At 66.0% G+C, this 17810-nt stretch overlaps 1 protein-coding gene across 2 annotated transcripts in view; it reads left to right on the top strand.

Moving 5' to 3' along the window:
* BSN (bassoon presynaptic cytomatrix protein) overlaps positions 1-16454 on the top strand; it is a 94933-nt gene extending 78479 nt beyond the window's left edge. The window contains exons 4-12 of one of the 2 annotated variants that reach the window (XM_042799588.1): positions 1875-2309; positions 3732-10379; positions 10942-13060; positions 13374-14131; positions 14455-14548; positions 14683-14823; positions 15027-15081; positions 15167-15263; positions 15789-16454. In XM_042799588.1, the coding sequence (XP_042655522.1) occupies positions 1875-2309; positions 3732-10379; positions 10942-13060; positions 13374-14131; positions 14455-14548; positions 14683-14823; positions 15027-15067 (10236 nt within the window). In that variant the 3' untranslated portion in view covers positions 15068-15081; positions 15167-15263; positions 15789-16454. Of the gene's footprint in view, positions 1-1874; positions 2310-3731; positions 10380-10941; positions 13061-13373; positions 14132-14454; positions 14549-14679; positions 14824-15026; positions 15082-15166; positions 15264-15788 lie in introns of both variants that reach the window. The other variant, XM_042799587.1, reaches the window with a different exon arrangement.
* Positions 16455-17810: the final 1356 nt, after the last annotated feature.

Raw genomic sequence — 17810 nt, 5'->3', positions numbered from 1 at the left:
GAAGAAAAATGGGATTCCTGAAAGAAAAATGAAAGGCCGCATATTTCCATGAGGCAAGGATTCAATTTGTGTCATGCAATCACATTTCCTTCTGCAGTCTGAAATAATTACACAGCAGAGCAGGGCGAGGAGATCTGATTCAGAGGCACAGGGACAAGAGCGAATTCTGGAATAAAAGAAGACAAATGCAATCATTAAGATACAATAGGCTGCACTTGCCCCTTAATTAGACTTTCTCTTTGATTAAGCAATAATTAAATATTACCGTGCTGAAAGGGATTTTTTTTATGGCCTTCCAAAGCCCTGATGTATTCTTAAGATGTTTGTGTGAAGAGCAGGGCCTGCTGCGGGGGGTGGGGGTGAGAGGGAGGACGTTGCACGCCTGCCCCTTCCCCACAGAAGCTGCCCCCTCCTGCCCCTCTGCTCCCCGGAGAGCATGGGCTGGGCTGGGTGCCTGCTCCGGTCCCAGATTGCTGCGTGGGTGAAGAAGCGTCTGTGGGGAAGCCGGCTCCTCCTGGCCACCGCCAGCTGTCTCCAGCATCTCCTCAGAACTTGGGGACTCCTGGGTGTGGGATGCAGTGTCACTGAGCCCAACCATTACCCTCATACTGCCAAGTCCACCGCTAAACCATGTCCTTAAGCACCGTGTCTGCACGTCTTTTAAATACCTCCGGGAGTGGTGACTTAGCCCCTTCCCTGGGCAGCCTGTTCCAGTGCTTGACAACCCTTTTGGTGAAGAGATTTTTCTAATATCCAATCTAAACCTCCCCTGACACAACTTGAGGCTGTTTCCTGGAGGCCGTTTTGGTGACCCTCGTCTTCTATATGGAGACCATGGCTTGTGTGGCCCCAGCTGGCTTGCAGCCCTGGTCCCAGGCTGAAGACCAAGACCGCCTCTCTAACAGCGTGACAGCTCCTCCGGGGCCAGCCACCCGCCAAGGTTGGCCACCCCGAGCTTTGGGAGCAACAGGTCAGCAAAAGAGGAGTCTGGGGAAAAGGACTTGGAGCATAGCAGGCTGTTAGCCGCAAAACCAAAAAGATTTAAGATGGTGAAACTTCAAAAGGGAAGGAAATGTCAGGCCTCTCTTCCTGGACATTCCTGGGTGGGTAAAAATAGCCCTTGGACGACCTGCGGGGGGAAAGTGCTTCTGATTTCTTAATGCAGAGCCCCTGCCGTAGCCCCGGGGGCTCTCTGCCACTCACAGCCCTGCTTGCAAGCTGCTTTTTCCAGACCATAAAACGACAGCTCTTGCTGAGAATTTCACTAGACGAGATTGTCTTGTTCTTTTCCTGCACAGCGTGTACTTCGGGTAATGTCGTTGGGAAATTTTTGCGTACTTGTGTACCCAGTATTTTCTGATAACCTAGAAAAAAATGGTTCTTAAGTATTATGATTATGCTATTAAACCTTTATTGTATCGAGGAAAACAAATCAGAGTGAGAGGGAAGCTGTATGGAGCCCAAGAAGTGTTAACCTACAGTAGTAATCTGCCTTCGTTGTTCAATTTCATTTGAAACTGAATTTCATTGAAATACCGTCACGACTGGTGATGAAAAGAGCTGGTGATGCTGAGGTCTCGTGGGAGGAGTGTGAAATCCCTGTGTCACGGCCGTGATCCTGGACACCACTGAGGTCAGGGTGAGGGTAGGGGCAGGTTTAAGCTGGACTCTTTTCCCTGGTTTGTAGGGTAAGGCTCCAACGCCGCACACCCCTTCACAGCCGGCGCCAGCGTTTTGGCGCTTGCCTGCTCGCCGCCTGGCCTCTCCAAAGCCGGTTTTTGGGCTGGGTGGGCTGAGCCCTTTGCTATGTGTCCCAACTGCTGTGGTGGAGCTCCTAGAGTTTAAATGGAACTTTTTTTTTTTTTTTTTTGCAGAAGAATGAATGGCTGTGCTTGAACTGCCAAACCCAGCGGCTGCTCGAAGGCAGCCTCGGCGACCCTGCCCCGATGCCACTGCCGGCCCCAAAGCAACCGCCCACCAGCTCCCCACGGCACCAGCCGCCGGCCGCCGGCCAGCCGCAGAGAGCACCCGCGCCGGTGCCCGCCGAGCCGGCGGCACCCCCCGAGCGGCAGCCCTCACCCGCGAGGAGCCTCCGGGCTGCCGAGCCGAGCAGGACCCCGAGCCCTGCCCCAGTGGAGAAGAAGCCCCCGGTGCCGGCAGAGGAAAAGCCGCCGCCAAAAGCCGCCCCGGAGCCTTCCAGAGCTCCTGAGAGTGCCGCGCCAAAGGGGAAGAGCACGACCCCCAAAGCGGAGGTGGAGAGCAAGGAGAGCCGGGCACCCCCCGAGGCGCCGCGGGCGAAGGAGCAGGAGGTGAGCTCTCAGGGCGCGTCCAGCTCCGAGCACCCCTGGGGACCGCGTCCCACCCAGGGCTGGCGCGGCGCTGAGCCGGGCCGCTGCCGGCAGCCGTGCTCAGAAACGGGGAGGGTTTATTCCAAGTCGGAGCAGAAACCATGTCGTCGAGGCCGTTTGCTTCGGGAAACGGCCTTTTGGGAAGCAGTGAGCTCAAAACACTGCTGTCTCAGCACTTCCAAACCGATTAGGAACTTTGCAGGCTCTGTAGCAGCGTGCTGGTATTTGCCTTCTTTTTATTACGATCACATCATTTTGGGCATAATGCCCAAATGTTCAGGTCATCTTTGGCCTGTGGATTTATTTTAAAATAACATAAGGGCCGTTGAATTTGCTGTTAAAAACTCATTTCACAACATTTCGTGTTGCAGCAGTGAGTATTTTTCAAGCTCCTTGTCCCACCTTTTTTAAAATTCAACACAGTTTGGGGAAACATTCGGCTGCGCTGGGATGGTTTTTCCCCATGAGCAACCGTGCCAGCAGCAGCCAGCACAGCTCCCCACGGGGAGGGGATGTGGCGGGAGGTCCCCCAAAAGCTGGGAGGGGACGGCTGCCCACAGGGAAGAAGCTCCTTGCACCCCTGTCTGCTGATGCTTCCGAAATCAAGTAAGATCCACGGTGCCTCCGTGGGGGTGACGGGCCCTGCCGATAGCACCAGGGCGTCACTTAAAAGGGCCTGTTTATTTCTGCTGGCATCTAACGAGGATCCTGGAGGCCACCCTGCTTCTGAAGGCTGCTTTGTAGGGCTGTCAGTCAGGGAAATTAAAGTTCATTGAAAGGCAGCCGTTCCCCCCGGCTGCCGCTGGCAAAGCTCCTGTCCTCTCAGTGCCACCAGGCACCGGGGCGCAAGGGCTGACCCCTCCCAAGATACATTCACCCCCCCCCCCCAAATTAGCCGTGCTTGCGCTTCTCCCTGTGCTGGCAGCTGCCTGGGTGCTGCTGGGGCATCCCTTCCCCTGGGAAGGGCGTGTGGCTGTCGGTATCCCCAGGTTTATGGATGGGGCTCAGCCACCACTGGCTCTCTAAGTAGTGGGTAGTGTAAAAACAATAGTTATTGTCATTAGACAGCCTTCTCGTGTCAGTTATCCGGGGAGAAAACCCTGACGAGGACCAGTTTTTTAAACGTATTTATGAGTCCTGCAATGCCTTTGCCCCCGAGGACATTTGCTGTGCCATCCCTTGCTTGTAGCAAGTCACCTGCCCTCGTTAGCACGCAGACAAATCGCTGCCGTGACACTAAGGGAGGGGGACAATGGGGTGGCCCCCAGCCTTCCTGCTGGGCTGGCTCCCAACACTGCCCCCAGGAGAGGATTTGGGGGGGAAGCGGGGGGGAACAGCTCCGGAGCTGCCGGGGTCTGACGCTGTGCTCTCCCTCGCCCGCAGGACGGGAGCAAGCCTTACCCCCCGGACCTGTCCCGCAGCCCCCAGAGCCTGAGCGACACCGGCTACTCCTCCGATGGCATCTCCAGCTCGCAGAGCGAGATCACCGGCCTGGTGCAGCAGGAGGAAGAGAAGCTGAGCGGCACCGGGCTGGCCGGGCAGAGCCCCCCCAGCCCCTCTGAGCTCACTAAGCTGGAGAGCAGCATGAGGCCCCTCCTGGAAGGCCGGGGTGCCCCACCGGAGCCCACCGAGCGCGGCAAGGGCTGCCCGGAGCCGCGGGAGGAGCAGCGGCAGCGGCAGCGGCCGCGGTACCTCTCCATCACCCCTGAAGCCTTCGACTCGGACGAGGAGCTGGAGGACATCCTGGAGGAGGATGAGGACTCGATGGAGTGGGAGAACCAACGGGAGCGGCGGGAGAGCGCGGAGTCCTCGGACGAGTTTGGCAGCAAGCTGCGGCATGACTACGTGGAAGATAGCAGCGAGGGGGGCTTCTCCCCGGTGCCCCCCCGGCCCAAGGGCCGGGAGGCGGAGACAAGCGACGAGGATTTCATGAGGAGGCAGATCCTGGAGATGAGCGCGGAGGAGGACAACCTGGAGGAGGAGGAGGAGGAGGGCTACGGACGCGCCAAGTACGGCATCCCCAAAGCTGGGCAGAAGGCCGAGGCGGAGAAGGGCAAAGAGCCGGCATCGGCTAAGCGGCGTCTGCCACACGGCCCCGGCAGCCTCTACAAGGAGGAGAGGAAGGAGTTGGAAGCGGCGGAGGGTGACGACTTGAGCACGGCCCAGGGCGGGCTGCGGCGCTTCAAGACCATCGAGCTGAACAGCACGACTGGCTACGGCCGGGAGATGGAGATGGGCCAGGAGGCAGATGCCAGCCTGGACCGGGAGCCCGAGCTGGAGATGGAGAGCCTGACGGGCTCCCCCGAGGAGCGCTCCCGGGGCGAGTACTCCTCCACCCTGCCAGCCACAACGCCCAGCTACACCTCGGGCACCTCGCCCACCTCCATCTCCTCCTTGGAGGAGGACAGCGACAGCAGCCCCAGCCGCCGGCAGCGGCTGGAGGAGGTGAAGCAGCAGAGGAAGGCTCGCCACCGCTCGCACGGCCCCTTGCTGCCCACCATCGAGGACTCGTCTGAGGAGGAGGAGCTGCGGGAGGAAGAGGAGCTGCTGCGGGAGCAGGAGAAGATGCGGGAGGTGGAGCAGCAGCGCATCCGAAGCACGGCGCGCAAGACCAAGCGCGACAAGGAGGAGCTGAGGGCTCAGCGGAGGAGGGAGCGCTCCAAAACCCCCCCCAGCAACCTCTCCCCCATCGAGGACGCCTCCCCCACCGAGGAGCTGCGGCAGGCGGCAGAGATGGAGGAGCTGCACCGCTCCTCCTGCTCCGAGTACTCGCCTTCCATCGACTCGGAGGCTGAGAGCTTTGATGCCGTGGCCTCCAAGCTGTACAAGTCAGGCAGCGAGTACAACCTGCCCACCTTCATGTCGCTGTACTCCCCGACGGAGAAGGGGGAGAGCGGCCCCAGCCAGCCTGCCAGCAAGCCCCTCAAGAGTGCCGAGGAAGCCTACGAGGAGATGATGAGGAAGGCAGAGATGATGCAGAAGCAGCAGGTCCAGCAGACCCAGCCGGCTGTTTCCTATGGCAGCACCTACCAGCAGGCCGGCTACCACGGCACCGAGGGCCAGAACAGCTTCGAGTACCAGTATGCCGAGGAGTACCGGTACGACGGCGGCCCCACGCGCCCCTCCCAGCCCAGCTATCCGAGCGCCCTGCCGAAGGCGGGAGCCGTGTACGAGGAGATCCTGCAGACCTCGCAGAGCATCTCCAGGATGCACCAGTCCTCCTCCTTCGACCTGGCCCTCGAGCAGGGAGAGAAGGCGAAGGGGCAGGAGGAGGCATACCAGGAGAAGCGCTTCCTCAACGCCGAGAGCGCCTACGCTGACCTGATGAAGCAGAACGGCGGTCCGCTCACCCCCGGCACCAGCCCCACGCAGCTCTCCGCTCCCGTCTCCTTTGCCACCTCTGACGGCAGCGCAGGCAAAGCCATTCCCGATGTCCGGGTCACCCAGCATTTTGCGAAAGAGGGGCAAGACCTAGCCAAGCTCCAGAGCTCCCCGGCAGCGCCCGGCCCGGCGTCCAAGGCTGCCACCACTCCTTATGCCTATGGCAAAGGTGCCAGCACGGTGACGACAGCGGTGGGCGGCCCCGGGAGCGCGCCGCGGAGCTACAGCTCCCCAGCTCCGGAGGCCCCATCCGTAGCCAGCAGAAGCTACAGTGCGGCGAAGAGCACCGTCAGCTACAGCTCGCAGACGGAGGACGCCGGCCGAAGCAAGGCAGCGGTGGAGATCAGTGTGCAAACGGCCAGGGAGAAGCTCCCGGCTGCGAGCAACGGCAAGCCCCCGCCGCCCAAGACGTACTTCTTCAAGAGCTCCAGCCCCCCGCTCTCGCCCACCTCCCCCACGCAGAGTCCCACCCGCACCACAAAGGCCACGGCGGAGTTTTCCACGCAGACGCAGAGCCCCCTCCTCCCCTACGAGGGTCCCGTTGCCACCGCTGCCGGCCCCGCCGCCTCTTCCCTGGTGGCACAGGGGACGCAGACGCCACACCGGGCGGGCTCGCCGCGCCTGACCCGGCAGCCCTCCTCGCAGGATGCCCCCTTCATGCTGATCACGCTGGCGGCCGACGCGGCCAGCCAAACCAAGCCAGCCAGCTCCGGCTCCTTGACGTCCCCCACCTCGTCCCCCACCAGGCCGAGCCGGCAGTTGCCGGCACATGGCTACAGCCCGGCACCGGAGCCGGAGCAGCCGCAAGGTGCCTACATCAGGGTGCAGCCAGTGAAGGAGCACGCCCAGAAGGCGCCCGCCGTGACTTCAGCCGCCGATGACATCACGGGGCTGTACGGCTGGGGAGCGCTCCCCGCGGAAAACATCTCCCTCTGCCGTATCTCCTCCATCCCCGGCACGTCCCGGGTTGAGCCAGGGCCCAAGGCGCCGAGCACTAATGCCGTGGACTTACGGACAGCGCTGAAGTCTGCCCCCATCATCATTACAGACCAAGGCATGGATCTCACCTCCTTGGCCACCGAGGCCAGGAAGTACTGCCTGACCTTGGACCACATCCCGAGCCGGCAGTCCACGGCCATCCAGCCCTTGATCATCAACCTCAACGCCCAGGAGCAGCCCCACGCCATCATCGCAGCAGCCAGCACCGCCGGCCTGGCCATCGCCTCCCCCATGCTCCTCTCGCAGCCCAAGCAGCCCGTAGTCTATGGAGACCCTTTCCAGAGCCGGGTGGACTTCGGGCAGGGGACCGGGAGCCCGGTGTGCTTGGCACAGGTGAAGCAGGTGGAACAGGGCATCCAGACGGCCACTGTCAGAGCCGGCGGGGTGGCCGGCAGCAAGCCCGAGCCCGCCGCTGCCCCGCAGCCCAAGTTTGCGAGGTATGGCGTGCCAGGCCAGATGGTGAAGAAGGACGTGCTCATCACGCAGGCCGGCGGGGCGCAGAACGTCGGCGGCCTCCCGCAGCCCTTCCCGCCGGAGCCGGGCTCAGAGCTGTACCGCGCAGTGCCGGTGGAGCTGAAGAGCCAGAGTCCTCTCCTTGCCCTGGGCGGCAAGAAGTCCCAGGTGATGATGGTGCAGATGGAGGAGGCGGTGGCCGGCCCAGTGACCAAAGTGCTGAAGGAGGAGCCGCCAGCCAACGTGCTGGACCTCACGGGCGTGAAGCCGGAGAGCCAGGTGGCTTGCTGCGACGTGGTCTACAAGTTCCCCTTCGGCAGCAGCTGCACCGGTGCTTTCAACCCCACCTCCAAGATGCCGGAGAAGAAAGCCGGGGAGGCGGCGGCGCCCGGACGGAAAGTCGGTGGGCCCCTCTACGGCAGCAGAGAGCCAGAGGTGCCGGAGGCCTTTCCCTACCGGGAGCAGCCGGCCCCGGCACCCGTGCTCTACGAGGAGCAGAAGTTTTACCCCACTGGCGCCTTCGGCCGCCTCTACTCCTCCATGTCAGACACGAACCTCTCAGAAATCGGGATGAGCTACTACCCCACGAAGGGGGATCAGCCCTTCCCCTCCCCGGCGGGCGATGCCGCTGTGGACCTCAGCACCATGAAACACTCCTACAGCGTGGGCTTTGCCGAGGGGGGTTACCTGGGCCAGGGGCTGCAGTACGGCTCCTTCTCCGACCTCCGCCAGCCGGCGGAGATGCTGGGGCACCCGCTCCCCATGCGGAGGTACAGCTCAGCCTCCAACATCTACTCCGACTACCGCTTCTCGCCCCGGGGGGACCTAGCCAGCTTCCAGGAGTCCAGCCTGGCCCACTACAGTGCCACCACGGCGCGCGAGATCAGCCGCATGTGTGCTGCCCTCAACTCCATGGACCAGTACGGTGGCCGGCACGCCAACGGCCCCGACCTGCTGCCCTACGGCCCCGGCACCGGGCCGGGGGGCTCAGGGGGGCTGGCGGCTCAGCAGCAGGGCCCCGTGCCCCCCAAACCTGGTGGGATGTACAACCCCACCTTCCCCGAGGGGCGGCAGGGCTTCGGCAGCCTGGCGCAGTACAACATCCCCGGCGTCCGCCTGGGCACCGTCCGGCAGATGTTCCCTTCCACCGCAACCGTGCGGGCCGCCGACGGCATGATCTACTCCACCATCAACACGCCCATCGCCTCCACGCTGCCCATCACCACCCAGCCGGCCTCGGTGCTGCGGCCCATGCTGCGCGGGCTGTACAGACCCTACGGCCCGGGCGGCGTGGCGGCGGTCCCACTGGCCAGCCTGGCCAGGCTGCCGGTCGTCACCCCCCGTGTCCCGCTGGCGGCACAGGGCCTCTACCGCTACCCGGCCCCGAGCCGGCCGGCCCCGGCGACCTCACTCATGGAGACGCCCGTCTACCTGGGCAAGCCCGTCAGCACAGCACCGGTGGCGGTGGGTGCTGGTCCCGCTTCCAAAGCCCCCGCCGCCCCCACCGGTGGCTTGCAGAGAGCGGAGCCGGCGGGGGCTACTCCCCGTGCCGAGGGGCCAGCGGCACCGGCGGCCGGCAAGGAGGGCGGGCAGGCGGCCCCGGCGGCCAAGCCGGCGCTGGATGGGGCTCAGCGGGAGGAGCGGGAGCGGGAGGAAGAGCGGCAGCGCAAGCAGCAGGAGCACGTGCTGCAGCTGGAGCGGGAGCGCGTCGAGCTGGAGAAGCTGCGGCAGCTGCGGCTGCAGGAGGAGCTGGAGCGGGAGCGCGCGGAGCTGCAGCGGCACCGGGAGAAGGAGCAGCTGCTGGTGCAGCGGGAGCTGCAGGAGCTGCAGTGCATCAAGCAGCAGGTGCTGCAGCAGCAGCAGGAGGAGCGGCACGCGCAGCTGGCGCTGCAGCGGGAGCAGCTCGCCCAGCAGCGCCTCCAGCTCGAGCACATCCACCAGCTCCAGCACCAGCTGCAGCAGCAGCTGGAGGAGCAGAAGCGGCAGAAGAGCGTCTTCCCCGCGCCTGCCGAGCCCGCCGCCCGCCCGGCCGAGGGGCCCGCCGAGGCGCCGCGGGGCCTGCCGCACAACGGGCAGGCATGGCCCCCGCCGAGCCAGGCACCCCCGGAGGGGCCCGCCGGCCCCCGCTACCCCGCGCCGCAGCGGCCGCTCAGCAGCTCGGCCTCCGACATGTCGCTGCAAGCTGAGGAGCCCTGGGAGCCTGGCCGGGGCATCAAGAAGAGGAACTCGATGCCACGGCTGCGGGACGCCTACGAGAAGGAGGTGGCACGGGAGGCCTTCGCGGCGAGGAAGACGGCGGACAGCAGCGTGCAGACGGACGAGGAGGACGGCGAGGAGCGGTACCTGCTGTCGCGGCGGCGGCGGGCGCGGCGCAGCACCGACTGCAGCGTGCAGACGGACGAGGAGGACAGCGGGGAGTGGGAGCAGCCCGTGCGCCGCCGGCGCTCCCGGCCCTCGCGGCACGCCGAGGCCGGCGCCGAGAGCAAGCCGGAGGGGACGGCCCGCAGCACGGCCAGCGTGGGCATCCAGACCATCAGCGACTGCTCAGTGCAGACGGAGCCCGACCAGCTCCTCCGCGTCTCCCCCTCCATCCACATCACCACCCATGACCCGCGGGTGGAGATCGTGAAGTACATCTCGGCCCCGGAGAAGACGCAGCGGGGTGAGAGCCTGGCCTGCCAGACGGAGCCGGAGCCAGCCCCCCAGCCGGGCGTCGTGGTCCCCCAGCTGACGGTGCCCACCACCATCCCGCCCTACTCCGCCAACATCCAGATGGTGAGCACCGGCCCCCTGGACCCCCACGCCGTCCGGCAGCAGACCCTGGGCAAGTTTGAGAAGAAGAAGCCGGATCCCCTGGAAATCGGCTACCAGTCCCACCTGCCAGCCGAGTCCCTCTCCCAGCTGGTGACCCGCCAGCCGCCCCGCTCCCCCCAGGTCCTCTACTCGCCCGTCTCCCCCCTGTCCCCCCACCGCCTCCTGGAGTCCTCCTTCGCCACCAGCGAGCGCCTGAACAAGGCTCACGTCCCCCCGCAGAAGCATTTCACCACCGACTCGGCCCAGCGCCAGCAGACGCTGCCGCGTCCCATCAAGACCATGCAGCGCTCCCTCTCTGACCCCAAACCCATCAGCCCCACCGCCGAGGAGGCCGGCAAGGACAGATTCTCCCTCTACCAGCACCCGCTGCTCCCTGGCACCCAGGTACGTCAGCACAGGGAACAACCTTTCCCTCAGGGGAACGGCCCCGGGAGGCACCTCAGGACATTACGGTTTCATTTGCGCTGTGGCAATTAATATTTTAAAAGCCTTGCTTCTCGCAGCAGCTGATGGCAGTCGGTGGGCACTGAGGTTGCTTCGGGCTGCCAAGCGCCCAGCAAAAAGCCCTGGGGCAACCCCCCCTGGGGTGGCAGCAGCCCCCCCGCTGCTCCCCGGAGCCCCACCGCCAAGCGCCCGAGGACAGAAAGCGGTTTTTGTGGCAGGCGGCGGCACGCACGCGGCCGGCCCGACGCTTGGCCGGCTGCCACCCCCGGTAATTACTCACGGAAAGCGCCCTGCCTGTTACTTCCATCCTATTTATTGCACTTTTACATAAACGCCGCTTCCTAGGTGCGTGGGGGAACACGTGCACAGCGGGCTACCTCACTGCCACCCCGGGGCACGGGAGGAGGTCCACGATGCTGGGGGGGTGGGGGGGGGAGGGTTGGGGGGACAGATGGGGGGACACCCACCTGCACCCCTGACCAGGCGTCCCTTGGCTTTGCAGGTGGGGGGACTGCAGTCGAGCCCGCTGGCGCGCAAAGTGAAGCGGACGCTGCCCAGCCCGCCGCCCGAAGAGCCCCACGTCCCCCTGGCCAGCCCGGCCGCCCCCCAGCTCTACCTGAGCAGCCTGGCCCCCAAGGCCACCGCGCCGGTCACCAAGGCCAGCCTGCTGAAGGAGCTGGACCGTGACCTGAGGCTGGTGGAGCACGAGGCCACCAAGCTGCGGAAGAAGCAGGCGGAGCTGGACGAGGAGGAGAAGGAGATCGACGCCAAGCTGAAGTACCTGGAGCTGGGCATCACCCAGCGCAAGGAGTCGCTGCTGAAGGAGCGGGGGAGCGGGCGGGACCACCCCTACCTGCGCTGTGCCGGGGACCGCCGCGACTACCTGTCCGACAGCGAGCTGCACAGCCTGCGCCTCGCCGCCTACGACGGCGCCGGCCTGCGCCCCGCGCCCGCCGGGCAGTACCCCGACTTCGCCGCCGCCGCCGCCTCCTACGGCGCCTACCCGTACCCCTCCCCGCAGGGCCCCGCCGCCTTCCCGCCGGCGCGCCTGCAGCCCCCCCAGTACCCCGCAGCCAGCACCTCGCAGGATGACTTGCCGGCGGCCCCGCTGCCCGCCTTCGCCTCGCCCGGCGCCTTCCCGGCCCCCAGCACCGCCTACCCAGAGCTGGGCACCCCAGCCCAGCCGGGCTTCCGGCCCCCAAACCCCTACCAAGCCCCGAGCGTCTTCGCTGGGGTGGCCACCGTGCCGGCGGCACAGCCCGCCCTCTTCCAGAGCCCGGCGGACGTAGCTGGGGGGCACCAGAAGCCGCGGCAGACCTCGCTGGCCGACCTGGAGCAGAAGATCCCCACCAACTACGAGGTCATCGGCGCGGCCACCAGCTCCTCCGCCGTTGCCGATGTCACCTTCAGCACCGCGCCGGCGAGCGGCAGCTACGAGCAGTACAAGGCACCCGAGGCCCGGCCGGCCGAGAGAGCCAGCGCGGCGCAGGGCCCCTCAGCCAGCTTCTCTTCTGAGTCCCTCTACACCAGCCTGGAGCAGAACATCCCCCGTAACTACGTGATGATCGAGGACATCAGCGAGCTCACCAAGGAGAGCCCGGCGGTGGAGGGGCAGAAAGCAGAGCTGGCGGGCACAGGTGCCGACAGCCGCCACGGCAGAGAGAAGAGCGAGCTGGGGGACGCCGAGGGCTCCAGCCGGCCCTGCTGCTACACCAAAGTCGAGGAGGAGTCTGAGGAGGACATCTATGATCACCATGGCCCCGACCATCGAGGGAAGAACAGCTACCACCGGGGCATGGAGAGCAACGGCAGGGTGTCAGGGAGCTCCACCGGCTCATCCTACTACTACGGGGACGGTGAGTACCGGCACTCCTCCCGGGTGGACAAGCACGGCTCCGGTGCGGCGCTACCGAAGCATTCGTCCAAGAACCTGGCGCCCGCTGTCGTCTCCTCGAAGCGCACCAAGCACAGGAAGCAGGGCATGGAGCAGAAGATCTCCAAGTTCTCCCCCATCGAAGAAGCCAAAGACGTGGAGTCGGACCTGGCCTCCTACGCAGCGACAACCTCGGTCAGCAGCAGCAACGTGGCCTCCAGGGCCAAGAAGCTGCAGGAAGAGATCACCTACGGCCTGAAGAAGAATGTCTACGAGCAGCAGAAGTACTACGGCGTCTCCAGCCGGGATCTGGTGGACGAGGAGGAGCGGGTCTACTCCGCCGGCAGCAGAACCCGCTCCTCTGGCTACGGGGTGGAAAAGCCCTCCGGCCGGGAGGCAGGCAGCCGGAGCAAGTCCTACGAGCGGGAGGGTGTGGAGCGCTCCCAGAAAGGCAGCTCCAAGCCCTCGTCCCTCAGCATGAGCCAGAGCCGCGGGCGGGCGCCCATCCGCACGCAGCCCTCGGAGGAGGAGAGCCCCGTCAGCCCCCTGGGGAAGGCGGTGGGGGGGTCGCGCACCGCAGGGGGGCCTGGCCCCCAGTCGGCGGGGGACCCCTGCTCCCAGTTCTGCTCCAGCCACTCGTTGCCTGATGTGCAAAAGCACATCAAAGACGTGCCAAGGAGTCACTCGTACAAGCACGAGGAGGGCTACGGCATGGACGATGCCCATTGCGTTGTCTCGGACAGCGAAGGTAACGGCTCCCCGTGGTGACCACCCCAGAGCATGGCACTTCCCCGGGGCATGCCCGTCCGCTCGTACGCAGAGACACTCTCACCGCCTCAGTTTGCTTGACACGTGCCTTCCTCCCCCCGCCCCGGGTGTTCGGTGTTAGCCAGTCCCACGCGGTGCCCCACCGTGCTGCCCCGCGCCGCGTCCCGTCCCCGCCGGCGCGGGCTGTCCCCCACGCGCGTGCCCGCTGCTTGCCTCTCCCGCCTCATTGCATGGCTTCCACCCGGGCGGCCTCGAGCGAGAGATTGACTGTGGTTTGTTTTTGGTTTCCGAAGCCTATCATTTGGGTCAGGAGGAGACAGACTGGTTTGATAAGCCCAGGGAGGCGCGGGCGGAGAGGGTCAGGCACTACGGTGGCCACTCTTCCTCGCAGAAGAGACCCCCAGTTAAGCACACCTACCACGACTACGACGAGCCCCCCGACGAGGACCCGTGGCAGCACGACGACTACCCCCAGCACCGTGAGCACCGGCACCACGGGGAGTACGGGCGCCACGCCGGCACCTCCCGGCACGCCGGCGAGGAGCCCCCGCGCCGCTCGGCCAAGCAGCACCCGCGAGAGCCCGGCCGCCACGAGCCCCGTGGCCACGGGCCGCCAGCCGCCCCCAAGAAAGCGCAGCAGCCCGAGCCCCGCGCCCCCGCGCCCTACGGCCCCGAGTACGCCCCGCCATCCCGCCCTGCTGCTCACCACCACGGCGCCGAGACCCCCAAGGCGCAGAAGCCTCCCCAGCCGCACGGGTCAGCCGCCGCAGCGCCGAAGCCGGAGCCCCTCGCACACCCGCAGCAGCCGGCGGCCAGGCAGCAGCAGGCAGGGCAGCCGGCAGCGCGGCAGCAGCCGGCAGCACGGCAGGCTGCCCAGCCGGTGGGCTCGGTGCAACCCGAGGCCAGGGGCAGGACGCAGGGACCCCCGTCGTCCCGGCCACCGCAGCAGCAGCAGCAGCAGCAGCAGCAGCAGCAGCCGGGGCCAGCCCAGGCGGCGGGGAAGGCACCGGCCACACTCCACGCGCAGCCGGGCGGGCACCCAGCACCGGCGGTAAGTACGGGCTTGGCTACCTCCTGACCCCACGGCTCTGCCCAAGACCAGCCCGGCTGGCCCTGGCCAGGGGAAGGGTTGGGGACAGGAGCCATGGGGCAAGGCGTATCCCAGCCATGTGCCCACCACAGCCACCCCTGGGTGCCATGGGAGCAGCCATCCCCTCGAGGAGGGGGATCCCTGTGCCCTGGATCCCTCGCTGCCCCTTTTGGGGCTGTGGAGCAGTGTTTGGAGGTTTCAGTGTCACCTCCCAGCCTGGGCCACCCCCCAGTGGATGCTCTGCCAGGAGGGTGAGCCCTGAGGGGTGTTTTTCCCCGTTCCAGCCGAAAGCGGAGCAGACGGACGCATCCAAACCCGCAGCAAAAGTGCCACAGCAGCCGGGGAGAGCGCCCGCGGTGCAGCCCCTGGGAGCAGCAGGTCAGTGGGCCCGGTGGCACGGTGCCGTGTGTCCCCCCTCCCCGTGCCAGCTGCCTGGCACCCCAGGGGCTCAGCCGAGCTCCCCCGGCTGGCCCCGACCCCTGCTAACGGTGGCTTCGTTTGTCCCCCAGCAGACGCCAAGGCCGGGCCGAGGGCGGCCGGGCCGCGTGGTCCCACCGGCACGGCCACAGGGCAGCCCGGGGGGGAAGGAGAGAGCGTTTTCTCCAAAATCCTGCCAGGGGGGGCAGCGGAACAAGCAGGCAAACTGACCGAAGGTGAGGGCTGCTCCCGGGGTTGGGGACGGGGTGGTGATGCCCTTCTGCACCAAGATGGGGTCAGGCGCCCTGGCGGTGGCCGGGTGCAGCCGGCGGGATGCGGTGCTCCTACAGTTTGGAGCCTGGGGAGGTGGGGGGCCGGGGAGGAGGTGGGGGTCAAGGGCAGCTGTGCCGAGCTGACGCCTCTCCCGGCTTCCCCGCAGCGGTGTCGGCTTTTGGCAAGAAGTTCACTTCGTTCTGGTGAGAGAACGGCACGAGGTGAGTGCAGCCGGGGCCGGGCGCTGCGCCGCGGCTCTCCCTGCGCCGGCAGTGCCTGATGTCCTCCCGCTCCCTCTCGCCGCAGGAGTTTGGGAAGCGAGTGGAGATCGAGTCGTTGCAGTGGAAAAACCTATGAAGAAGCCAGTGAATTCAGCGTGTGGCGCCGGACTCTGAGTATAACAGTGAGCATCCGGGGCGCTGCCACGCACCGGTCCCCTCCCATCACATCAGTCCCCTCCATCGCACCGGTCCCCTCCGCCCTGCCGTCCCCGGGGCTCCCACAGCACCGCTGTCCCCCGCTGAGCCCTGCCCTGCTGCGCTCCCGGCCCCCAGGGTGAGAAGGACACGGTGCAGCCCCGTCCCCTTCGCGCTGGGCCGTTTGTCCCCATCCTCATCACCGAGCACCGGCCCCAGGCTGAGGCGCGGGGGCTTGGCCTCGTTCCCCAGTCTCCACGGCGCCACATGGGCCGATGCCACGTGGATGCTGGTGCAGACCCCGGGTTGAGGGGGGAAGGTTTGGGCAGCCCGAGCTCTGTTCCGGGAGCCCGTCCAGCGCGGGGGCGGCAGCAGCTGCTCCGCCGGCAGCGCCTCTTGGCTCGCTGCTGCCCGTTCGCTCGGGCCGGCGCCGCCGCTCGGCGGGGTCCCCTCCGCGGGGACGGCACCGCTTGGGCTAACGCCTCTCTCTCTCTCTCTCTGTCTCTCGCAAGCTTTTGAAAACAGGGCGATCCCTGGATGCTGGACCAAACGGCGGCCGAGCGGGGGCCCGGCGGACGCCCCGGGGCAGGCGCCCCCCACACCTGGCGAGCAGCTCCGGCGCGGCACATGGCGAGCCCCGGCAGCCGCCCCGAGGGGACGGGCTTGATCCGGACCGTCGGGTCAGGCCCCGTAGGTGGGCCACGGCCCTTTCTCAAGATTATACGCAGAGTTGCTCCCTCCGAACCCCAGCTCTGGCCTCTTCATAGGTTTTTTTCCCCCCCACCCCCCCACGAGCCGAGGGCTGGGCGCCGCGGGCGCCGCTCCTCCTTCCCGACCCTGTCCGCCCCGCCGGGGCCGTCCCTGCGCCCCCCGCACCGTGGCCCGCTCCCGGCCCCGCCGGGGAGCCCCCGGAGCGCCTCAGCTAGGACCTAACACTGTTTCACTACCGAAATACGAGGCCATAGGACTCTGCCAGGCGCCGCGGCCGGCCTGTGCCGCCGCGGCCGCCGGTTGGGCGCGCGTCCCGGCACGCGGTGCCGTCCCGAAGCCATTGGAAGCATTGGAAGGGCCGCGCTCGCCCTCACCACGCAGCCAGCGCGCCTGCCGCCGGGCACCCCTTTTCTTTCAAGAACAGCCTTAATCATCCCACTTTGATTTCTGTGTATACCTCATCCACACCGGGGAGGGGGGGGGGCACGGGGCGTCGTCGGGGGGGGGTCCTTTTTTCTCAGTTTCTTTGGGTTCATTTTATTTTGGTTTGGTTTGGTTTTTTTTTTTTTTGGTTTGTTTTGTTTTTTTTTCTAAACTTTATACCAAATCCTCTTCCCTCTTTGCTTTGTGCGATGAGTTAGCACACGGGCTGTTGTCTGTAGAAGCAATAGAGTGCAGGAGGCTACAAAAGAGCACAAATCCCGTGGAACAAGATCAGGAGAGCTTTGCCTCCGGCAGTATCCTTCCTCTTACTGTGCAATCCAAGTCCTTCTCAAGCCATTTTGCGGGGACGGCCGGCGCGGTGGCCGGTGGCCAAAACCCACTCACCCCGCCAGGAAGGGGGTTCCCCGGGGGGGGGGGGGGGGGGCAGCCCCCCCCGGTGCCCCCCGCAGCGGGTGGCAGCTGCCCGCTCACCCGCCTGATGTTCTATGCAACGAAATAACACGACTCCAGAACAAGACCTGTGAATAGCTAAATCAGTTCAGTGTCGCGCCTAAGGGTTTCATCGCAAAGCGTGCCGCCGAGCGACCCGATAACTATTTATCGACCACCATTGCGTATGAATTCGTGGCATGTTCGACCCACGGAGGGCCACTTTGCCAAAGGGCAGCCCCAGCGCCCGTGACCGTCTGTCCCGTCGTAGAGCATGGCTTGCTACTTCTCTGCACGGTTCCACCCGCCTTTCAGTGCTTGCTGTTCTTTGCCTGGACTTTTCTTTTTTTCTTTTCCACCAGTCCATCGCTGTACTGAAAGCTCTTAGCAGATTTATGCACTCGTTGTTGAGGACCCGGTCGCTGTGGGAAGCCCACGCTCCGTGGCAGGTCCCTCACAGGGAGCCTCGCCCGGGCACCGAGGCTGGGGGAGAGGCCGGCGGCTGTGGGTCGGGGAGCGCGGCGCTCCCGTGGGGCAGCCCCACGGAGGAGAGCCCCGGCCCCACGCACACCCGCCGCCTCTCCCCGCCGACGACAAGTGCATAACCTGCAGGTGCCTCCTCCGGGCCCCCGGCCCCCGCCGCTCCTCGCGCTGTAAATACTTGTACAGTGTGTAAATCGCTCGCGGGACCGAGACACCCCCCCCACCCCCGTCTCGCCGCCCGAGCACATCCGCCGCCTCGCCTTCGCGCCCTCAGGGACCGGGGGCACGTAGCCCACCCCGCCGGGCCGGGCCCCCTCAGCCCGAATTGTGGGGGTCTGCTGGCCGGGGCGGGGGGACGGAGGGTGCGAAGACGAACGGCCGAGCGCGGCCGGGCGCCGTTTCCAGCGGTAAGTGCGATGCCGGGCGCGCTCCCTCTGAACATTGTGACGGTGTGCGTGTCTGCTGTG

The sequence above is a fragment of the Tyto alba genome, unplaced genomic scaffold (genome assembly GCF_018691265.1).
Source record: "Tyto alba isolate M040663 unplaced genomic scaffold, T.alba_DEE_v4.0 Super-Scaffold_3, whole genome shotgun sequence".
NCBI classification, from domain to species: domain Eukaryota; kingdom Metazoa; phylum Chordata; class Aves; order Strigiformes; family Tytonidae; genus Tyto; species Tyto alba.
Note: the sequence above shows the minus strand (reverse complement) of the source record. Positions and strands in the feature narration are given on the sequence as shown.